The sequence below is a fragment of the Rhea pennata genome, chromosome 5 (genome assembly GCF_028389875.1).
Source record: "Rhea pennata isolate bPtePen1 chromosome 5, bPtePen1.pri, whole genome shotgun sequence".
Taxonomy (NCBI): Eukaryota; Metazoa; Chordata; class Aves; order Rheiformes; family Rheidae; genus Rhea; species Rhea pennata.
In genome coordinates, this window is record NC_084667.1 from 3,525,515 (window position 1) to 3,546,992 (window position 21,478).

General features: G+C 38.4%; 1 protein-coding gene across 2 annotated transcripts in view; it reads right to left on the reverse strand.

Annotated features, from left to right (window-relative positions):
* Positions 1-1,042: 1,042 nt before the first annotated feature.
* Positions 1,043-21,478, reverse strand: part of PRORP (protein only RNase P catalytic subunit) — a 50,432-nt gene continuing 29,996 nt past the window's right edge. For both annotated transcript variants that reach the window (XM_062577991.1, XM_062577990.1), the window contains 3 exons: positions 6,182-6,330; positions 4,501-4,696; positions 1,043-2,427 (listed from right to left, as the gene is read on the reverse strand). In XM_062577991.1, coding sequence (XP_062433975.1) covers positions 2,299-2,427; positions 4,501-4,696; positions 6,182-6,330 — 474 coding nt within the window. In that variant the 3' untranslated portion in view covers positions 1,043-2,298. The remainder of the gene's footprint in view (positions 2,428-4,500; positions 4,697-6,181; positions 6,331-21,478) is intronic.

Genomic DNA, 21,478 nt, shown 5'->3' on the forward strand with positions numbered 1-21,478 from the left:
ATGACTGATTAGGGACAGGTCTGGTTTCAGTCAAAAGCTTGTGTAGTATGCATTTATTCCAGTTACCTGTTGGTTATCGTGCATGTCTGTTAATGACCAAGATGAGATAAAACAGAAACTTCAGTGGATCACCATGCCTCACTATGAAATGAATAATCTGAAAGAACAGCTCCTGGTCAGCCGGAGCTCACTGAGGACAGAGCTCCAAGGGTCCAGCTTCTGCAGCCTGACATTTCAGCGCCTCTCTCACGCAACAGTGCTTGTGCGATGGTGCTACTTCAATTCAACGACGCCAATTTTGACCAAGCCAAAACAACTTTTTGTAGAGCTTGCTCTTAGCTGACAACTCTGAATTGATTATCCATAGGACTGCATTAGCACCAGAGGGACCACAGCAGCACTGATTCATATCAGCTTCTTCTGTTGTGGAGCTCACTGGAGAGGGGTTGAAATAGGTAACCTCACGCAGAGCCATGGTTGCTACCTAAGGAGTCCAGTACAGCAGAGAACACTTACTCTAACAGAGCAATACTAGCATTTTCAAGCAGGTGTGGCAGTTCTTTGACTTACAGAAGTGTGAAAACAAGCATCTGATAAATTAGAAGTAAATACACTTGAGGAACAAGAGAAGACAACCCAATCTCATCATCAACCCAATCTGCATTCCTCAGAGGACTCTGGAAAGCTGATGACACATAGGAGCAGGCATGCTCTGTTAGAAAAGGCATCTCTGATGAATGCTACCAACAACGCAATGAATTTAAAACCAAGGTTCTAGATTACCTTAAGAGGCATCCAGCTCCTCAGCACTACCTGCACAGTACCTGAAGGACACACCTGCATGCAAACCACACTTACTCGCTTACAAACTGGTATCACAAGGATCAGGAGTAAAAAAGAATCAGGTTCAACATGAAAGAAATAGCAGAGAATATGCTTGAACTTAATGAGTCCTGGGAGTTTGTCCTGGAAAACTCCCAGAGCTCAAGCCTGCAAATAATATACAAAGAGATACAAGACAAATGTGACACTAACAAAAACATTAAAGAGAATGCAGTGAATTGTATTTATTTTTTGGAGGAAGTTATTTGCTCTTTACAACATATCAAGGTATTGATTCCACAGCCAAAGCATACCTGAAACTTCGTTCAAGAAAAAAAAGAACATTTTCTAACTGATACAAATTATACACATTAAATTTTCAGGCACTGTAAGAAATTACTGTAAACTCTTCAAGGGAGGTTCAGCTGTGGAGTATATTTTTAAAAAGTTAGCACAGTGGGGCCATGGATTCTGACTGGTGCCGCTAAATGCTATTTTAAATACAACAATTTTAACAACTGGAAATAATTGCTTTCCTAAATAGGGGAGAAGGCTGTTCTTACCTCCACTTTACCATCAATCTGGTGATCCTTCAGCAGAGATTAGAAGGCATTTCTGTCTATTTTTTTGAGGAGCAGGGTTTGCATAAAAGTGGTAAGTGGAATAAACAAACGCATGTTTGCCGTAGAGATGTTTACAAATAGTAAGTTAGAGTGCTTTTCCTGTAATATATACTATTTTTTCTTGCTTATAATTTGGGATAGATTTTATAGAAATGCCTATACAAAATTCAGTTTTGTCCTGTTATTACCTGTAATGAATTTCTAGCTATGATTAATTTTTGTTTAGAAAATTTACATTATTTACATAAGCAAACTATTCCATGGGCATAAAATCCTCTCAGAAGCAGCACATTTAAGACTGTGAAAGAGCCACATGATTTCTTATTGTTTCCTTACTCTTCCGAAAGAAAATCTCAATGTATGTTGTTATTCATTATTAGAACTGTTTGGCAAATGGTAAATACCAGTTGGCCCAGTCAGCTCCACTTACTGGACAGAGCATGCAACATGGTTGCAAGATCAGCATGCCAATTTTGCAAGTACTCTGAAAGTCATGACTGATTTATTTGAAGTACAGTTTATGATTTTCAGCATAGATGAACAGCTTGATCAAAGAAAATAAGAAACACAAGCTGAAATTCCAAGATGGAAAAATAAATTTTAATTCAAATCACATTGAGAGGCTATAGAAATGGCCTGTAAAGATGGAAACAATGGACCAAATTCATCCCTGCTCGACCCCCATCGATGTTAACAGATTACTGCTGGAACGATTTTGACAAAATGCAATTACTGAGTATTTTGTCAGCTATAGGCTTCACCCATTAATCCTGTAATTGTACTGCTGAGCAGCCAGCAACAGCGATAAAAAAAAGAAAAAAAGAGGCTTCAGCTTTTACAAGTGCATTCTTCATTATTTCTGTTGAAGGCAGAGCCATTTTCTTGGTACTTGATATGAGTATCGTTCCTCAAAAGTGTCTTTATAAGGGATATGCCATGTGTCACCTGTAGTCTGTACCACACAGTCATAATTGAAAGCAGGCTGTTGGATAAAGACAGAGAAAATCATTTTTATAGACTTTACACAAAGTATTAATAAAACACAAGTTATAGTATAGCTAGTTATAACTTTTCCTTAGAAATCTCCAGTTATTATTAACAAACTTCTACAAAACAGTAAGTACAAGGAAGGAAAGCATGCTGAGTACCTATCAGTAACCTATCAAATTTTTACTCTTGACCTTTTCACTGAACATTTCGTATCATCTGTGTATGTCATACAATATACGAAACACATTCAGCGTGCCTGATGGTGTCTTTCTACTGATACACTGCTGACCTGAATAGCACCAGTCTTTGTTGACCTCAAGGTTCCTTCTGTTTTTCTGTCTTTCTAACTGGACCATGACCCATAGTCCTCATTTCCTTTGTATTACACAGATTACTTTTCATTTCTGTGTGCTTAAAAGGTTTATACAGATCAAACATGATAGCATCCATTCATTTTTAAAAATTCATATAGTTCTCCTTAGCAAATAATTTCTAAATTTTAGGAAAGACAGGAGGAAAAATGAAAACATATTTTAGCAGTTTGTGGTCTTGGAGTCATTATAAATGGTTAAAATTCTGCCTTCAATCTCCACCAGATAATCATTTGAATATAATACAGTCAATTTTCAGAAACAGCAAACTGCTTTTTTTTTCCATTCAGTTAAGTGAAATCATATGGGAATTAACTCAGGATGTGGAATTTGTATGTTCGTACTAAAATCATACTTTGTATTAATGACATCTTGTGTTTGTTCTTCCAGTGTACATAACTGATTTGCCCTATGCTCAAGCTGATGCCAGAAAGGAAATTATCACTAAAACTTCAAGTATGTCCCATCAGAAAAATATCATAAACCATTCTTCTAGTCTATTATGTTACAGGTATACTACTTCATTATATATAACATAAATACCAAGGAAACATTACTGGTTTGCAATTACTGTTCTTAGAACAGTTCTTAAAACATCCACATGCATAGTGTTGGAAGTAAACTTCCCCACTACAGCTCCTAGAATAACCTAGAAGATAGCTATGACTAGAAAAGCCCAACATGCTGTATCATTTGTATAGGAGCTAGGGTGTGAAAATTACTAGCCCTGCTAAAACATAAGAAAGAAACAAGGTGTAGCTAAAGCTGTGCAACTCAGGTAACCCCATATCCAGTATCTGGATTCATAAAGAGGCACATACAAAATCATACTGGATGAAAGGCTATCATAAGCCTGCATCTTTACAGTCTGTTCGCAGTCATGAATATTATTTTACAATTTCAACCAGAGCAGCAAGAAAATGAATCTGCATATGCACAGCAGTATTTTAAATCATTGGTAAAAATGGAGACAGACCAAACATTAAAAAACTGCATGATCTGGAATATCATGTGGTGAATCTGACAGCCCCTAGAAAAATTTTAGAACAGCTGCAGTCTTGTTAATGAACTGCTTATGGCTCACATGGATTGACATATCCTAAACAAAATATTACAGTACTATGCTAAGAAGGTCTTATGCTTGGAAAGGTGCCATTTCTACAGCTGAACACTGACCAAAAATCTAACTATTCTGGGCTTTCCTTCACTGCATGAAACCTTGAAGTATGTTATACAATATTACAGTGAATACTGAAATACCTGTATTTTTTCTTTGACTGCTTCTTTAAAATAAAGCTGAAAGAAATTCTATTACACAATTAGAGATATGGTATTTAATAATAGTGCTGCAGAAGAGAATGAGATATTTCCACATTTAAAATAAATGCAGAAATATTGGCACTGATGTTTTACTGCACTGACAAGATTTGTATACAAAAAAATGTATCTACATGTACACAAATTAATCTACGTTTTAAACATTTAAAGCAGCACTTTCTTGTCTTTTTGTCAGCTTTCCAGTTTGTGGTATGCTTTGTGAACACAGTGAATTTTCAGTAACAATGGGCGTTTTGAGCCCACTGGTACAAAATTATTTCTTAGACCTCAACAAGAATCTTTTCACTTACTGAGTTTGAAATTGTGCATATTCTTTAGTGACTACATGTGCCTTCTGAATGCTGCAGATAACTTACCAAAAAATTTATATACTTTCCTTCTGCAGCAGGAGAAAACACTATTTGGTGTCCACGCTGCCACTTACGGAACAGATGACGTGTTAGACTGTCAGAAAGACAAGCCTTGTGATCTCGGAGGAAGTCTCTAGTAACAAACTTGCAATGTTTGCCTGACCTAAGAGTGGCATATAACAGGAAGGCATCGTCTTCAGAGCTTAATAAAACACAAGAGGAGAAGATGGACATCATTCACACAGCAGTAATTGGTTGCAGGAAATGAATAAATAACAGATCAGCACTTGATTCATCAGCAACACTCAAAATTCCCACAGCTACTCAGTTTCACTGGTAAAACAAAGAATTTGTCCTTGTCACAATGCACCAAAAATTAGAGAGGAGAATAAAAATTAATTGCATGCTACATAGAGTGTTTTCTTTTATAACAAACTGATAATATAACAGTATAATCTTTGCCACAAAACTTAACAAAGTGCTATGGGGAACAGAATTTCTAAAATTGATAATAGCACTCCAAAAACTTTTTTGGAATATGAACAACAATCACAACTGATAACAAAACATAATGTAGGCAATAGCATAAATCTGTGAGTCTTTATCATGTGGGTAAATATTCTCCTAAAAGGCACTGTGATTATTTGCAAAATATACTAACATTAGCTGTCATTAACAGTTGTAGGGAAAAATCTCCAAAAATGTGCAGTAGGCATAAGTTACCTCCTAAATGAAGGAGCTGAGCACAAGTTTGCTTGACACCACTTTTGATTGCTGTGGATCAGCATAAGAGTGAGCAACAAGACAGGAGATTAAATGAGGCTCTCCATCCTGTCTCCTTTGGCAGTGCTCAGACAGTAGGAAAAGAAGCAATACGATTCAACAGCAAAGAGAACAAGAGCCAGAACTAAATGGAGGATGAAAGAGAATAGAGCTGAAACAAGGAGCCAGATAGAAGAGACTTGGACTGGCCACTGGGATAAGGAGCTGAGAAGTTCTGGGAACCTAGATCAGAGGAGAAATGGCAGAGATGGGAAGGATCAATAGGGCTTGACCTTGATGGGAAGTAGGTGGAGTTGGAACTAAAGACAACTGAGACTCATTATATAAGGAAAGTAGGGCAAGGAGAGAGGCGACGAGGTGGAGGCAGACAAAAGTAGATAGTTTAGGGACAGGGACAAGCTTGACTACACAAAAGCAGAAGAGTCATGCTTCTGAAAAGAGAGGCACAGGGTCTATTCCCACTCACAGAAATATTCTGCTCCAGGTGCAGCGGAAAACTCAGCGTTCCAGATTCTCAGCATCCCTCCCCTACCCGGCAATCCTGGCAAAGCACAGACTTCCTATCTCCTGCCATGCAGATCAGCACAACAGACCACTACTGTCTACTGCTGCCACCAGGTATTCTGTGAGTGCAGGCCCCTGTGGTCTTGGCAATGGTTCTACAAATTGTAAATACCAAAGAGATGTCAATGTGATTCTAAATGATGATATTCTGTCTTAATGCAATATTTAATCTGTACTGGTTCCTGAAGCAAATAGAGCAAGGGATACACCTTTCTTTTATACACACAGATCTGGAGACACTAGTAATCATACTAACCTGCAGCTCTTTATATGGATTTAAAAAGCACATAATTCAAGAGTTGATCTCTATTAAGTTTAGCCATTTTCTTCTTCAACTTACATATTTTCAGCAAAGAAGAAGTCTGCCTTACGCTGCATCTGCTTCATAATGTCCTGTTTCCAATTTGAAGAGTTAATCAGCATGTGTTTGCGGCCCAGCACAAGCAACCGGACATTCTCTTTTGCCAGGCAGTTGACAGCATGAAACAGCTGCAGAAAACAAAGCAAACCCAAAGATTTTCTTAGCTATGAAAACAGAATCACAGGAAACACTTTTTCATCTGCATAGCAAATACTGCAACTTCTAGCACATCATTTCCCACAGTTCTTTCCTGCAATACAAATTATGTAAATAACTCTAATAAAACCCTCTAATAACAAAAAGTTAACTCATTAAAGGAAGCAACTCTCAAACACAAAGAAAATGCACTGCTCTTACAAACCCTTCCCAACTCTGGCAGTTTATCAGTGACACACATGAATTCATTCAGAATTGTGCGGAGACCTCAGATCAGCAGTGTCAGCTAAGGGACCTGAATCTCTTTGGATTTAACTAGTACCTAAGCCCTGGGAACGACTGAGCAGTGAAGCCTCTGTTGGTATTGGAAGATGAAGCCCTAAAGCGTTCCACTTTTCCAGCCCCAGCTACGGTCGGAATTGCAGAACTCCGCTTGCCCTGGGCTGCCCTGTGGGGAAGCAGCAAGCCCACTGGAAAAGGCAATCTTTTGCCTCAGGATTAAGGGTTTACGAAAGCCACATCCAGACCAGCCTCCCACTTACGAACCAGCATCCTGAGGTGGCACGCTCACTGCTACGTCCGCTTCTCCTCAGCGGGACTTTGCAGCGGCATCTTCGAGCGGCGCCTGCTCAGCAGTAAGTGCTTCTCACGCCGTGCATTTGAGCCAAGACTGGCTGCCTGTGGTTTTCCCTCCTCACCTCACCCAGCCACAGCCCAAAGAGGGCAAAGATGCTGACTTTCACTGTACAGATTATAGCTACAGCCCGGTCAAAATGCAATAGCATTTGAATTCTGCCCAGCAAAAAAACACAGCTCTTGAGACTGAAGCATCATGCATGAAAGCTGAGGATTGTATGTTCAACCTGCACAAAAAGATGTTTCCTAATTCCTCCTTATATTTGCTACTATCATTTGTCAATGTGTAATCCCTCAATTTTTCTCCAATCCTTCTTCCTGCTTTTCTTGCTACTTCTCTCTTCCCTGTTCTCTCTTGTCCCTGCTGCACATCAAACCGCCTTTCTCTTTCCCTGTTCTTCCCCCTCCTTTCCCTCCTATCTATGACCATCTTCAGCAAGCTCCTTTGTTTAAGGGTTAGAAAAAATCTGCCTTGTAACTCCTGGGGTACAATTTTACAGTACATTTAGTTTGACCTACCTGCAAGCAGGGAAAGGGTGGTCCCATTCATCCCTGTCTCAAGCTGTACATTCCCACTATATATATATATATATATATATATATATATATATATATATTCATTTATTTTGGCAGGGGTTATTTTGCAGCTACACATTTATAGACCTGACTCAGGACAGATGACGGGAACACAGGGCCAGAGGTGGTGAGGGCAGGCGGAATGGGACTGCCGCTTCCAGCGGAAAGCCTGCAGTTCCACCAAATTAAGTGTCCCATGAAACTGGATCCTGAGAAACAGAGAGGGTTGTGTCTTTGGAGACATATTTCAGAATTTTTATTGGAACACAGAATTGAAAGGCACAAACACAAGCCATCACTTTGACATTAAAGGAAGACTTTCAGAATAACTGAATTATGTAATAATGTATCTATATTAAAAGATTTATGTAATAGATTGTTAAATTATGAGATTATTAAAAATTGAAAATTTGAACTTCAGCTCATTTTTTCAGTATTGATGTTTCTTCAGTGAATTGCTCATCTGAGCAGTAAAAATTGACTCACCAATTTTATTTGTTTATAGTCACTTTATTTTCAGGTTCTCTTATGCATTAGCCCAGTCCTGCAAATGGCTGGATGCAAATCCCAAAGGGGAATTAATTTGTTAAGCTGGTTCATTAAACTGTTTTAAACAAAGCTTTCAAAGCTTTTAAACAAAGCTTTCATAGAAATATTGCCTTTGGCTTACCAGAAGTTGAGTTTTACAACACCCAGGGCCAGACATTTCACAGGTGGACATTAGGATTTCTCCACAACAGTGATTCTGCAACTTAAATTTCTAGACCCCAATTCCCAGGCCAGAAGTTTTACTACTTTTTGCCATTCACATCATTCCCACTGCAGCACAGATGTATACAATCTTTCAGTATAATAACAAGATTATTTGTCACATACTGACAAAAAAGGAAAAGAACTTTTCAAAGCCATACTGGTTTAACAGAAATAACTGGATTTAAAGTATTCTCACAAATTATAATTAATTATGCACAATGACTTTCAGGAAATGAAGTCTGCTTTTGGGTAGCACAAAGTAGGCTGAAAAAAACAAAGATTTTCTCAATAATCCTATCTAGCAATTTTTTTTTCATTTTATTACATAGCTATGATAGTCTATGATTTATATAACTACCTTCATAGAAAACTTGCAGTGTAAAATTAGAAGAAGAAAAGATTAATCTTGCTTTGTGATTATAACACAGATTTTTTTTTCCTTGTTTTTGTTTTAAAATCATCAAATTTTAGGTTTGGCCTAGTCACAACACAGCACCAAAATAATCAGACTTAATCTCATTTTTTGTGATTTTATTTCAAGTCTCTTTGTGAATACTGATTCTGAAATAAAAAATGTTTTATTTCAACTACATCTAACTTAACTTTTTGTTCAGTTAAACTGCTCTGACCTAGGAGCAAACTTGTTCACAAAAGGTCTTTGTCTTGGACTACATGCCAACTTGTGCTGGTTTTAACATATCTTCAATTTATATCTGGTTTACAATGGATTAAACTGTTACTGCAAATCCAGGGTATTTAACACTTTATTTCCTTTTATGCTGAAATAAGAACACTGACACCCACAACTTGCATTGAAACAATAAAAGTTGGGAAAGTTACTACTACCTGCATATACATTTTCATGTAGAGAAGTTAACAGCAAAGAAATACCAACCACTTAAGCAATCCCTTAAAAAGTCTGAATGAAACTATCTTTTCTTCATGCCTGATGTTTTGCTAGGTTAAGAGAACGTTAGCAGAAAAAACAGGTGGCACGAAGTTCAAAAATTCTGCAAAGAATATTTCACTAACAGAATCTACAAAGTCTAAAAGTAAGAACTTGATGTCAAGAGCATCCTAGTGGGACAAGAAAAGAAACAAAAACAGGCTAAGAGTCAAAAATAGTCTCAGGACCACAGCTGCACTAGTCGTATCAGAAATGTCAACAAAGAATTGCCAGCATTTCAATTGATGGAGTTTACCCACAATAAAAATGGAAACAAATTTTAATTACACTTATGGCTCAACACAGAGACAGCTGGATTTCCAGCTACAGACTGGTGAACTGGGGCTATTCTGAAGTTTATGTAAAACTTAGTTGGCTTGGATCCAGCTCCCTTAACATTTTCTTTCCAAAGGTTATGACTAGCATTACTTTGTCCCTGTTAGTCAGATGGACTTTCTTCTACATATTAGCAGCATAAGACACTCTAATACAAAGTGCTTCAGGGAAAAATTTGAGGTGTGGGTATAAATCAGCTTCGGTTTTGCAATGGAAAAACCTAACAGGCTTAAACCTTAACAAAGTTAACTGCAATCACCATTAAAAAATTTAGAAAGTCCTGCTTGCACAACAACACATCGTCCCTCCTCTACTTCTCACAAAGATTAACCTTTACTTATGCAAATAAAGCACAGTTGAGAGGAACTTTTGCTTTCACGAGATCAGAAGAACCTTGTCCTGCACACTCCCTTTCTTGATGCTGCTTTACTAAACAGCATCTTATCTCATTTTAGGCTTGGACATTTAACAGTGGTGGTCTACATACAGTCACCGAACTTATGTGGGGGAGTTTCCTAAGTGAGTCTGCTCCCACGCCTGACTGCTTCTCAAGAAAGGAACACTTGAGGCACACAATAACACTTGCTTTAGTCAGAGGAAACAGAACACAGCACTGATAACAAAGAAACGGCAGTAGTGGCATCTCAGTTAAAAAGACACAAGTGCTTTTTCATCTAATATTTCCAAAAGTTACTTACAAGTTATTGCTCTCTGCAACTACGCAATGCAAATATGCTAAAAACAATAAGCTTTATGTAGATACAACCTCTGCATTATTCAAAGCTGCAAACATCAGATGCACAACTGGATAATCTGCTCAAAAGGCAATCTGTGGAAAACATTAAAAGGATATTCAAAACACATATCTTCTCCATGAAAATTCATGCAGCTCGATCTATTCCCACCATCCCCATAGGATGCAAGCCAGAGATTTACTGATCTCAGTGGAAAAAGTGCCTTAGGTTGAGCTATTTCCATTAATGAACAGAAATTGATGCTTCAAAGGAATATGGCTCCATACGTCTAACTGTGCAGAAAAAAACATCCCTCTAAATAACCTCTGATGGTAATCTTCTTCCCTGAAAATTAAGAATTGCCTTTACTTTGTTTCATCTTATTGTTTAAAACACATGTTGAACCAGTTTTACAGGGAATCTCCTGTTCTCACGTTGCAGGACAGAATGGGTGAGAATGCCATTTGTTGTATACCTCTTGTACTGTTTCTTAAGTCTCAATCTCATACCTTTACTCCTTCCTAGATTCAATGGAATTTTTTGATGTTGATACACTGGACCTTGTGTTTCGTAACTTTTCTTTCATTATGTACGCTAGGTTTGTAATTGTTATTCATTTTCTTGAGAACGGTGATTATAAAATTAGTATAAGAACGACCTTTTACAAATATTAGTGTCTTTCAAATTGAGACAGTGAAGCATTATTACAAACACATTTTCCTCTCAGAAACAGGAATTATAAACTACCATTTTGCAGAGGAGAGGAAAAAAACCACTGCATGGTTAGAACAGTTTGTTCTATTCATACGGCAAGATGTTGCTGAGGCAGAGTAGCAGTAAGAAACTGTGAATCACTGCTTTTCTGCACAAATCACCAGCCACATGACACAGTACTAGAAGGACCACTGCATTCTATAAATAACTGTAATTACACTCAATCTTACTTTCTTTTCCTCTAATAGTGCACATCAGGTTCCACGTTTCTTTCTGAACTGCAGAGACATTTTATTCAAACTATTTGTGAAGACTGCTAGATCCCTCCCTCAAAAGTTCATGCTAGTAAGAACCCGCCATGTGAACAGGCTCTATTTGCAATCCTTTTCATTTAGCAGCTACATTTCATTTATGCCTGTGCCCCATTCCAGTCTTTGTTTAAATAGATCCTTCTCGAGCTCCTCCTCAAGTTTAACGTTTTACTACAATGTAAATAATTTTGTGCTCAACAGCACTTGTAAACTGGACTTTGATGAAGCCAGGGCGCAACCACAAAGTACAAAACTACACACAGCTCATTGCAGGAACGAGGACGAGCTGATTGCGAGTGTACCAAGCACCTCCCAATGTAGATCTTGGCAGTGCACTGCTCAGAAACACTTTTTCTAGGAAAAGCATAATTAAGTGGATGCATACATTCACTGTGCATGTTCCAACTCTTATTTCTGAACCCTAAGCTATGATTCAGTGAATAAACAGCACACTTGTACAATATCCTGCCTGAGCATATACACATTCATCTTTCTTGAGTTCACCTTTCCTTGGGACAGTCCCAGAGATAAAAGTATGCAGCTATTTCCTCAGCAGTAGATGAGTTCTTTTTCGTTTCTGCAGTAATTCCATTTTATGGCATTTCCCCTCCACTGTCAAGTTCTTGCCCACATACCACAAATGCATCTTTCTTTCTCTTGCTCTGATGTAACCTATTTGTGGGGCCATTTTGTCAACCAGATCACAGCACAGAAACGACTATGCTCAGACACAAGAGCAGGACCTTGCAGATCAGAGGAACTGGGGCAAGGAGAGGTGCGGTGAAAGAGGAATAGGACAGAGAACACAAACTGCACAAGATCATGCTGCTGTTAAACTCATATCCAAAAGGAAAAAAAAAAAAAAAGCCTGAGTTTTCCAAACATGAAATGAAACAACTGAAAATACTGAAACTGGTAATCTTACATTTAAAAAATCAGGAAGTTTTACCTTAAAAGAATCACTTTTCAGGTGAGAATAAATATTAACAATTTCCTAAAGAAGGGAACTTTCCAACACAAATCCTTGGAAATGGGAGTTTTGCAGAGACTTGCATTCACAATTCTGCACAATTTAATGGAGGACCAAACACAGGAGCTAAGCTGAGGGAGCACAGTGCTTGGCATACTGCAAGATGAAAACTCATTAGGTTCCACAATCACCTTATTAAGTAAATACACAACTACAGCTCCATTTACACACGGGCTAAATGAAGCACAAAGAGGAACGACTGTCTTGTAGGAGGAACTAGGAGCAGAACAGCTCCTAAGGCTCCACTGCCAGTCATCTCTGCTGAGCACGAACTCACCTGCTGTGCCACGTGTCACAGTCTTAAAGGTTAGCTTTCTGTACGACAACCTTTCTCCCTGGATATTACTGGAAACATCTGTCAGATGGAAATCCCCTAATACTTCTGCACGGAAGCGCACTGCACGGTGACTCAGCAAGAGGCGCCCTACCTGCTCTGCAGGTACAGCGTGCAGAAATAAGTAACCAAAAAGTTAAATCAGATGTATTGCTAATAAAGCATGCGAGACATTTTCTAAACATTTGTTTTTACTAACTGCCATCTAAAAGTAAAACACATCTACAGTCAGACATCTGCTAATGACAGTAACAAACTGCTTATACCATTACTACCTTTATTATGAGCTCTCAGTGCTGCCTCCCAACCGGTACCATAGTTGTGAAACTGCAGAGGAAACGGCTATTCGGCCCATAGGTACAGAGCGGGTATAAGCACACTCTCGGATGGGGCTGAGCATGAGCATGTTCCTCAGAGGTTATGCAAAGATTCAGTTCTTCCCATCAACACATTTATCTGACTTTTTGTATCAGCATTTTTAGTTTCCTTTTATTTATCTGTAGACAAGGAAGCTCAGAAGACTGCGTTCCTTAGTGGCATGCGCTACTTCCCATAGCTCACCCGGCTACTGAGGGAAGGCAGGGTGCTGCCTGCAATCAGGAAAGCTTGGGATTTCTCACCAGACCTGGTAATTTTGCAGACGCAAATTCAATACCATTATCACAGCAACAACCACAATGAAAGCTTCCTTCTATATCCAGTCATTGCTACTGAAAGTGTAAATTAATCTGAAAGTCCTCTTTACTCACATGCAGAGGCAGCGTGCACATTTCTCGAGCTCCTCCAGATCAGCAAGGGGAGAGCTGCTTACCAGGAGACGTGGCAATGGATGAGTGAATAACAACCACAAGCTCAGTCGGCATGGTTTACCTTGCTGCTTTGGAGAGAGCCAACAGCTAATTCCTGGGAATTAACCATTACAATACTGCAGAACCAATAATGCTCAAGTGCAGCACTAGATGAATGCAGACGTATTACTTCCAGATCAAAACTGACTACAAGAGTTTTCCACATGCTCAGTAGTAGGTGATGAGCCTTCTGGAATCCTGGATGGTGTGGAGAGTACAGCAGAATTCTAAGAGTAATCTTAAACAGAATCAGCTCAGGTACAGAAGAGAGAGCATTACCTATCTTTTCTTGCTTCTGCATACTGTCCCAGCAATGGAGATACCTGTAATTACCACTCTAGTTGATTTCAGCTGAAAGTAGAAACAGTTCAAATTAACTATCTGAAACAGTTCTGAATGCAGGAGTAATATGTTTGTAATTAAGCTGTGACATATTATATCCTGACATATTCTAAACTCCAGGTAAATTATCCAATTTCAAACAAGCTTGAAGAGCCAGCCACCTTGGTTCTTTATCCTACTGGCCAACTCAGAGTATACAGTAAAAATACAAATCAAATCTCTGTAAATTGACTTCAGTTTGGGGAAAGCTGTAATGAATTCCACCTACGCAACATGGAGATTGGGATGGGTCCCTATCCTTCCCAACAAAGAAATCAAGGCCAGTTAAAAAAAAAAAAAAAAAAAGTCATCGAAGTAAGTATTTTAAAAGGTAATATCTTATTACAGCCATACCCTGCTATATTTTATTCCCAGAAAATATGACAAGTAGTGATTTGATAGACAGCAAAGCAGAATTTCCTGCAAGAGTTAACAGAATTAAGGGGGGGGTGCACGTGGGGAGTGAAGAAATAAACACAATTGAAATCTAGAAGGAAAGTATAAATGATATGAAGGATGGGGAGGCAAAAGCAGGACCATCAGCTAGAGGACATGCTAGACTTCTGGAGTCTGGCTTTTCAAAACGGATCACAATACTGAAAGATCTCAAGAATTTAACCTCAGACTGTACACAAGCGCATCCTTTGGAGCGAGCATTCTTACTTCTCTCTTTCTGAATTACAGTGTTTTCATCATCGTCATCAGCTTCCTCAGATGCATAAAGTTCAACCAATGATAAAGGAAAAAAAATAGGTCATGATGCTATCTAGCACAGCATGTTATTAAATGATCAATGACAAGAACTCTGAAGTGACAGCTAAAAAGGAAATGGAGTGTGGTGGTATTGCTGTATATTATACTATAATTCACAAAAGATAAGAACAGGTTATTCTTTCTGACTCTTGCAAAAATTCAAGAAACATGTGGATACATGAAAATTCTTTAGTTGCGTAACTGAACTTTTGCAAGTTGAATTTTGAAAGTCACTGCAGTGCCAAGCCAAGTTTCTCAGTCAAAAAACATTCTGTTATATAGCAACAGTTTTAGTCTCCTGGTGACACAGGAACAGTGATTTGTTAACCACGTACAATACTATTTTCTTTACCAATGACTTAAAACATTATAATGCTGTTTTAAACGTGCAAGCAAACTCATTGATATTGGCTCAGCAATTATATACCAGGAATAAAAATGGAAGAAAAAAGAATGACACTGAAATCCAAAGCAGCAGCGTGAAAGGGCAACAAATAAAACTAGGAAATGTTCATATTCACAATTAAAAAAAAAGTGAGTAATACAGCAATTTTTTCCTTCTGTTACAAGTGGAGTAAAGCAAAACTTCTTTATGATTTCAGGAATTTAGAAATGCACAACGTGTCTCAGCAACCACAGTCAATCTGAAATGGGATCCTAGGCTGTTTGACTTCGACTCAGAAAGCTGCACCTCTCTTCCCTAGCCTGCAGCTTCTACTTCCTAGAAGACTTATGCTGAGAAAAGAAAAGAACATAGGTGAAAACCGCAGATCTAGGCCATCCAAGATGGCTAAAGGGACGTACATTCGTTCATTCATTCTGTTTTGGCCGTACTTTCTCCTCTCCACTTGGTGGCACAATTTTGAGGGACAGGCAGGTTAACCTACTGCCTCATCATCATGTGTCCAAGTCCATTGAAAAAAGGAAGATGACTTGAACTCATGAGGTATTTGCCAAAAGACATCTCTACTAGGATGAGACACACTGCTCAACTCCATAAGCAATCAAAACACACTCATATATACATCAGCAGCTTGTTACTATTGGACAGTAATTTTTAGAATACAAGATGCTAATTTCAGAAGAAACACCTTGCCATAAAAAGATGTAGGTATGAAACAAAACGTCTCATATGTTTTGTTGATCTATTATAAATGTGATCAGCTTTAGATTACTTTTTTTTTCCTCCTCCATGAAAATTACTCTCTGTTAAGGACAATTTATCAGAAAATAAGATTGAGTGACTGTGTCACTTGAGTCTTTCTGGGAGTGGAAGCATGACTTTGCTGGAATGCAACTCTGAAATATTAGGGACAAAATGTCTCTTCTGCGTATTTTAAGTTTTTAAGTACATATTCTGCTCTTGCCCAAGAGAGTAATTCTTCAGAAATAAAGGTGTTCTCAATAATAATAATAAACATTATTGGATTTTCCCCTTCTTGGGAAACTCTATCCTCAGAGTTAAATGCTAGAATCGTAAGTTAAATAAATACATGAAACACTTTTTCCTCAAGTTGTGCCTAAAAAAGGGAAATTCCAGTGATAAAAGAACAAGAGATTTGAAACACTTTCTTCTTTTTATAAGTTTTATTATGAAATCCAGAAAGTCAGTCTACACAAGTAGAACTGCTAAATCATGGTACAACAGTCCTCCCAAACGTAAACAACTTCTGTTTTGCGGCATGTCTTTTAATCCTTTTCTCAAACCATATGGCTCAACACATCAAAGAAATATGACTAGTTTTCCATACTTATTATGTTATGATTGAACCTAGTAATTATTGTTCTGGATGAAACCTTAAGTTTATTCAAGCCAGTATCCTACTTCTTAAAAACGACTTGTACCAGATGCTTCTATTATTCTTATTTTAATTTTTAAAACTTAACCTCACTTCTGTTCTTTTTTTGCCCTTCATACATTGGCTTTGGAAATTAATTCACAGTCTGGCTCTGCCTGTGAGGAAAACAAGCTGACACAAGAAATCTCAGAAACCTTTTTAAAAAGTATGAACGTGCTATGGTATATAAACATGGGACTGGCTGTTTCCCACACTAACTGCCTTAAAACTTGATGCATGAGGGATCCTCTTCCCTGCCCCAAAAAAACTCTTTTTTTTTTTTTTTAATAATTAAGAAAGTTCAGATTTAGAATTAACCATTAACTACTGTCCAGTTCCAGTAGCAATGTTTTACATTTTAATTACAGACTGGTGTTAAAATACGCTTCTTTTCATGGATTCTGAATTTTTCATGAATTCTGAATTTCCTCAATGTCCTCTTCTTTTGTATCACGTAGAAGACAGAAGAGAAGCTCCTGAGATACTTTTATCATCTCTCCTTTTATTATCTCCTTTCTTGCAACAAAGAATAAACACTATGTTTTTCACAATAGTTATGGAGCATCTTACGTGGAATTTATTTCATACAGACCTCTCCTGTGCACTTACTATTTTGTACCACAAACTGGAGATTTACAAAGAATTACTGGTATCAACCCTCCACAACAAGGAGCTGGACTAGGTGGTTCTGTCCATCTATAAGTATGTATCTGCAGGAAAATAAGCTTGCAAAAGTTCAAAGGAGAGAGGGGAGTGTTACCTAAGTGTTTCCATATATCACTACCAGCCTTTGTTCTCATCCCTAAATTCTTCGCAGCCCGCACTGCTGTTCCTTGAACAGTATCTTCTTATTGCTCACTGCATATTGCATGGCTGCACCAAGTACTGTGCGCACATCAACATAGTTATGAGAAGGTGATTTATATAAAAATGAGGAGGAATATGATTTTACTTATTTTTATATAGGCTAGAGAACTGAAATTTTAACCAGAACCACAGACAGTAAATGGAAGAATTTTCCCAATTGCAGTTGCAGCTTCAGAGGTCTGCCATCTTTCATTCTAAGTCCAGTCATCCTTTGGCATTATGTTGGTATTCTCACACTTTTACTGTTACTGTAGTAGCTGTACACAACTACTTAAGGTCACAAGAGAATTACTGCTATCATTTCTCATTTTAGCAAGAATGTAAAAAGCTGGCAATTTGAAAGGAATGTTTGTGAACTAGATGCATCTGTGCCAGTCTTAGATTTTTACAGTTTGGGTCAGAAGTTATATTTAAGCACTGAAAATCCAGAACATGAGCAGGATTTTGGGGCAGGGAGGGTGGGTTGCGAAAATGAAAGCATAAGCTTGACTGATCCTTTCCATAGATAATAAATAACTTGGTGCAGGACTGAAATCAGCTTTGTAAGACCGAAACCGACAGTTTAAGATACCAATATTTTAGCTCTCACTACTGTTCTACACAGATGTCTGCACAGCATCACTGACCTAGTCTGATGTTTTCTCCCCCCTCCACTTCATGGTTCAAAAAGTCCCACAAGGTACTTTTATTCTTGGTGGAAAGGTGCCACATCAGCTGGGGAGATCGCTGTTACCGCAGGCACCGGCGCGATGCTGTCACAGGGCAGTCCAAGGCACATCAGACCTGAGCTTCTGCAGAGACACAGCTTTCAACAGGGAGGCACCAAAGAAAGGATGTTAACATTGATACAAGCATGAGTAGGGCAGGCTAGCAGAAACTTAGGGGGCTTTCACACCACCCAACACCCCTATGCTGCCAAGCTCGTGCTGCTGCTGCAGGGGTGCGGCTGCCCCATTCAGACTCAGGCAGCAAACCCAACTAAGTAATACATTCTCTTAGCAAAACAGCAGCAATCTGACACAGATTGCTTCACAAGCAGACCTAAGCCGTAGCTCAGCACTGTTTTGCCTAACACAGGTACCTACCCAATTGTACAACCCTGCAAATTTGTGTTATTTCTCTACAAGTGATGCTGCATCTATGTCTTGAGAACCCAGGCAGTGAGGTCTGAAAGCCCCCCACAAGGGCTCCAATTCACAAGATCTAATTTGCTTCAGTGCTTTTAATATAAGTTTATTGATAACACCCTGCACTACTCAAAAGCTAAATACTGGTCAGGCCAGCATTTATCTTAAGTATTTTTCTTTAACTCAGGAGATAAGATACAGCAATTCGACAAACTGATAATGTTGTCAGCTCCCACAAATTAATTATGTATGATATTTGGCATTTGTCTAAAAGCTTCACCTTCTGGAAACAAGTGTTTATATGAAAGTCTTTCTACTTAATAATATTTTGCTCCTACAGTCAGAGAGATAAGCTTGGAAACATCTTTCCCTCTCACTGTTTCTCTGGAACGAATGTGGAAAGCATGGCCATGCGGCCCTCTCTGGAGCACCCAGGACCAAACACCCGGGCTCAAGTGCAAGAAATACTTAGTTTCAAAAGTATTTTGTCTTTAACCAATGAAACCAAGTTTCAGTTAAGTGTTAAAACTCTGCATTTGTCATACTACTGCTTATTTTAGCTAGGTTGGCAGGGAGTGAACAGAACAGAGAAAGAAATCTATCCTCTAGCAATCATATTTCTGAAAGCCCAGTTGAGATTTCAATGCAATAGAAAGATAGAACATTTTCCTTTTACTAAAGTATGAAGATACATATGTATCAACGGCAAGTGACAATGACAAAAATCTTCAATTCTTTTAATTCAAAATTTAGTTATTGAAACTTAGGGCCATGATGCATGAAATGGATTTACACAGTGCAGTGCAACACTGTACAGGGATATCACAGGTAAATATGAATGATTTTAGATGCTGAAAGCAGTATAGTTATAGTAACATTAGACAAGCCTAGGGTAACTAGTCATAAAAATGCACAGGATAAATTAACCTCATTAACACTGCCTCGTACTGCCCTGTGTCTACCCTCCTGCTCACTTTTCCCTAGTAAGAGGGATGCAAGTAAATGAATGAGCACAGGATACCTGGTCAACGGTAAGGACAGACACAGCGTGACTAATATTTCCTAATTTGTGTAAAAGATAAGTTGGGGTCATCGCAAACAATGACAAAAGCACATGTCATTTTAGCAGTCACTACAGGAAAAATTGTGTGACAATAGGACAATACAGAAGTTGAAAATACGACACAATTTCCAAAAACTAATCAGAAGCCAATAGTATCAGTTCGTACAACTACAGATTTAGTTGAAAAACAGATTATGTTTACATAATTTTGACAACACTTTTTAGCTTCTGACACACCTGACTCATAACTTGAACGTATGTTTCCAGTTACAAGTCCGAAAACAGCTACTCGGATCATTAAAGAACTGACTGATAAATCAGGAAGAAACAGCATTGCAAGTGGGTATCTCCAAGTAGAAAGGAAAAAAAAAGTGTAGATAACTTGTAAGGATTAGTAGGAAATATGTTAATGATTTGAAAGAAAGAATTTCCTCACTAAAAAGTAGACTACTAGATTTCCTAATAATATGAGGCAGGTCAGTAAGTACAATACCAGAAATTAAGCATTCAAAGTGACTTAAAACGTAATTTTGGGGAGCTTAGGGAAGATTATTTTTAGAATAGGTAATATGATTTTTATTTGATAGTGATATAAATAAAAAAGGTATCTTTCTAATGCAAATGATGCTTCATAGGATTATTTCTGCATATATTGACTTTCAATGAAAGCAAGTCTACTAATTTTTAAGATTTTGAGGAGGCATCTTTCTTGAAGGCTGGGGAATGAGGAGCTCTGCCATACAGCAGTTAGCACCATGGAGTCACAGCACCTTGACTACTATTAAGTAAATACATACGTACAGTTTTACGCTTCCAGTTCCTTCTGTATTATTGAGAAAAATGCAAATCTAAAAGCATATAAATTTCTAAAGAGGTAGAAGATAAAAAGTTGTAAAATCATGGAAGTAACATGGGATATCAGGTAACGCAGTAAATGTTTCAAGAGTTTCTGCAGGTTCTCTTGCTTTACCCTGGGGATGGGCATGGCCAAAACACAGGGATCGCCCGGGCAGCGGTAGCCACTGAGCTGCAACACCAGCCGTACGCGCAGATGGGGGCAGAGACTGGGCTCACCTATAGGAGATCCCGTAACTCTGGGCTTCCTTTACAGTTTACTTCAGTTTGGGCCATGTTGCTGAGACTTCTCCTAGCAGCAGTCCCAAGAAACTGCTGCATTTTAGAGAGTTCATTCTGTACGATAAAGTAAGAACCCAAGTGGATTAGCAACGCTTGTGCTAGGTTTTTCTGAACATCTGAACAGCAGCAGCAAAGGTAGCCACAGCTTTCGTACAATGTTCTCGGTCCTGGCCTTCTTACTACATCACTCCTGATCCTCACAGGATACCTAGCAACAGTCATTTACAACTCCTAGTGTGTATGATAATAGCTTAATTATGTTTTGTCCAGGTAAGTCAGGAGTGATTACAACCATTAACAGACACAGCTGCAAGGCCTCCAGATATTCCACACTTTGCACCACTCCAGCCCATGTTTCAGCTGCACAGGAAGGGGGTGGAGAGGCGAGTTAGAGGGAGGGTACCAAATCAATTTTAATTAAAGTTCTTACACTCACCTCTTACACTTAAACAAGAAAAAAAAATCTGTTATGAATTTTGATTCCATAAGAAATAAAATAAAATAAAAAAAAAGAGGAGGGGAGAAATCCACAGAATACTTTGTCTAAGTCAAATTAACTACAAGTAGCCTGCAAGACCAGAATACTTCAGACCAAGATGCTCAGAGTCAAACAGGAGATCAACAATTGCAGAATAAAATGCTTCTCTCCAGATTCCCATTTCAGGGGCTTACTCTTTAGCTCAGCAGTAGCCTTTACTGTCACCATACACCCAGTAAAGCAAAGACCATACCAAGA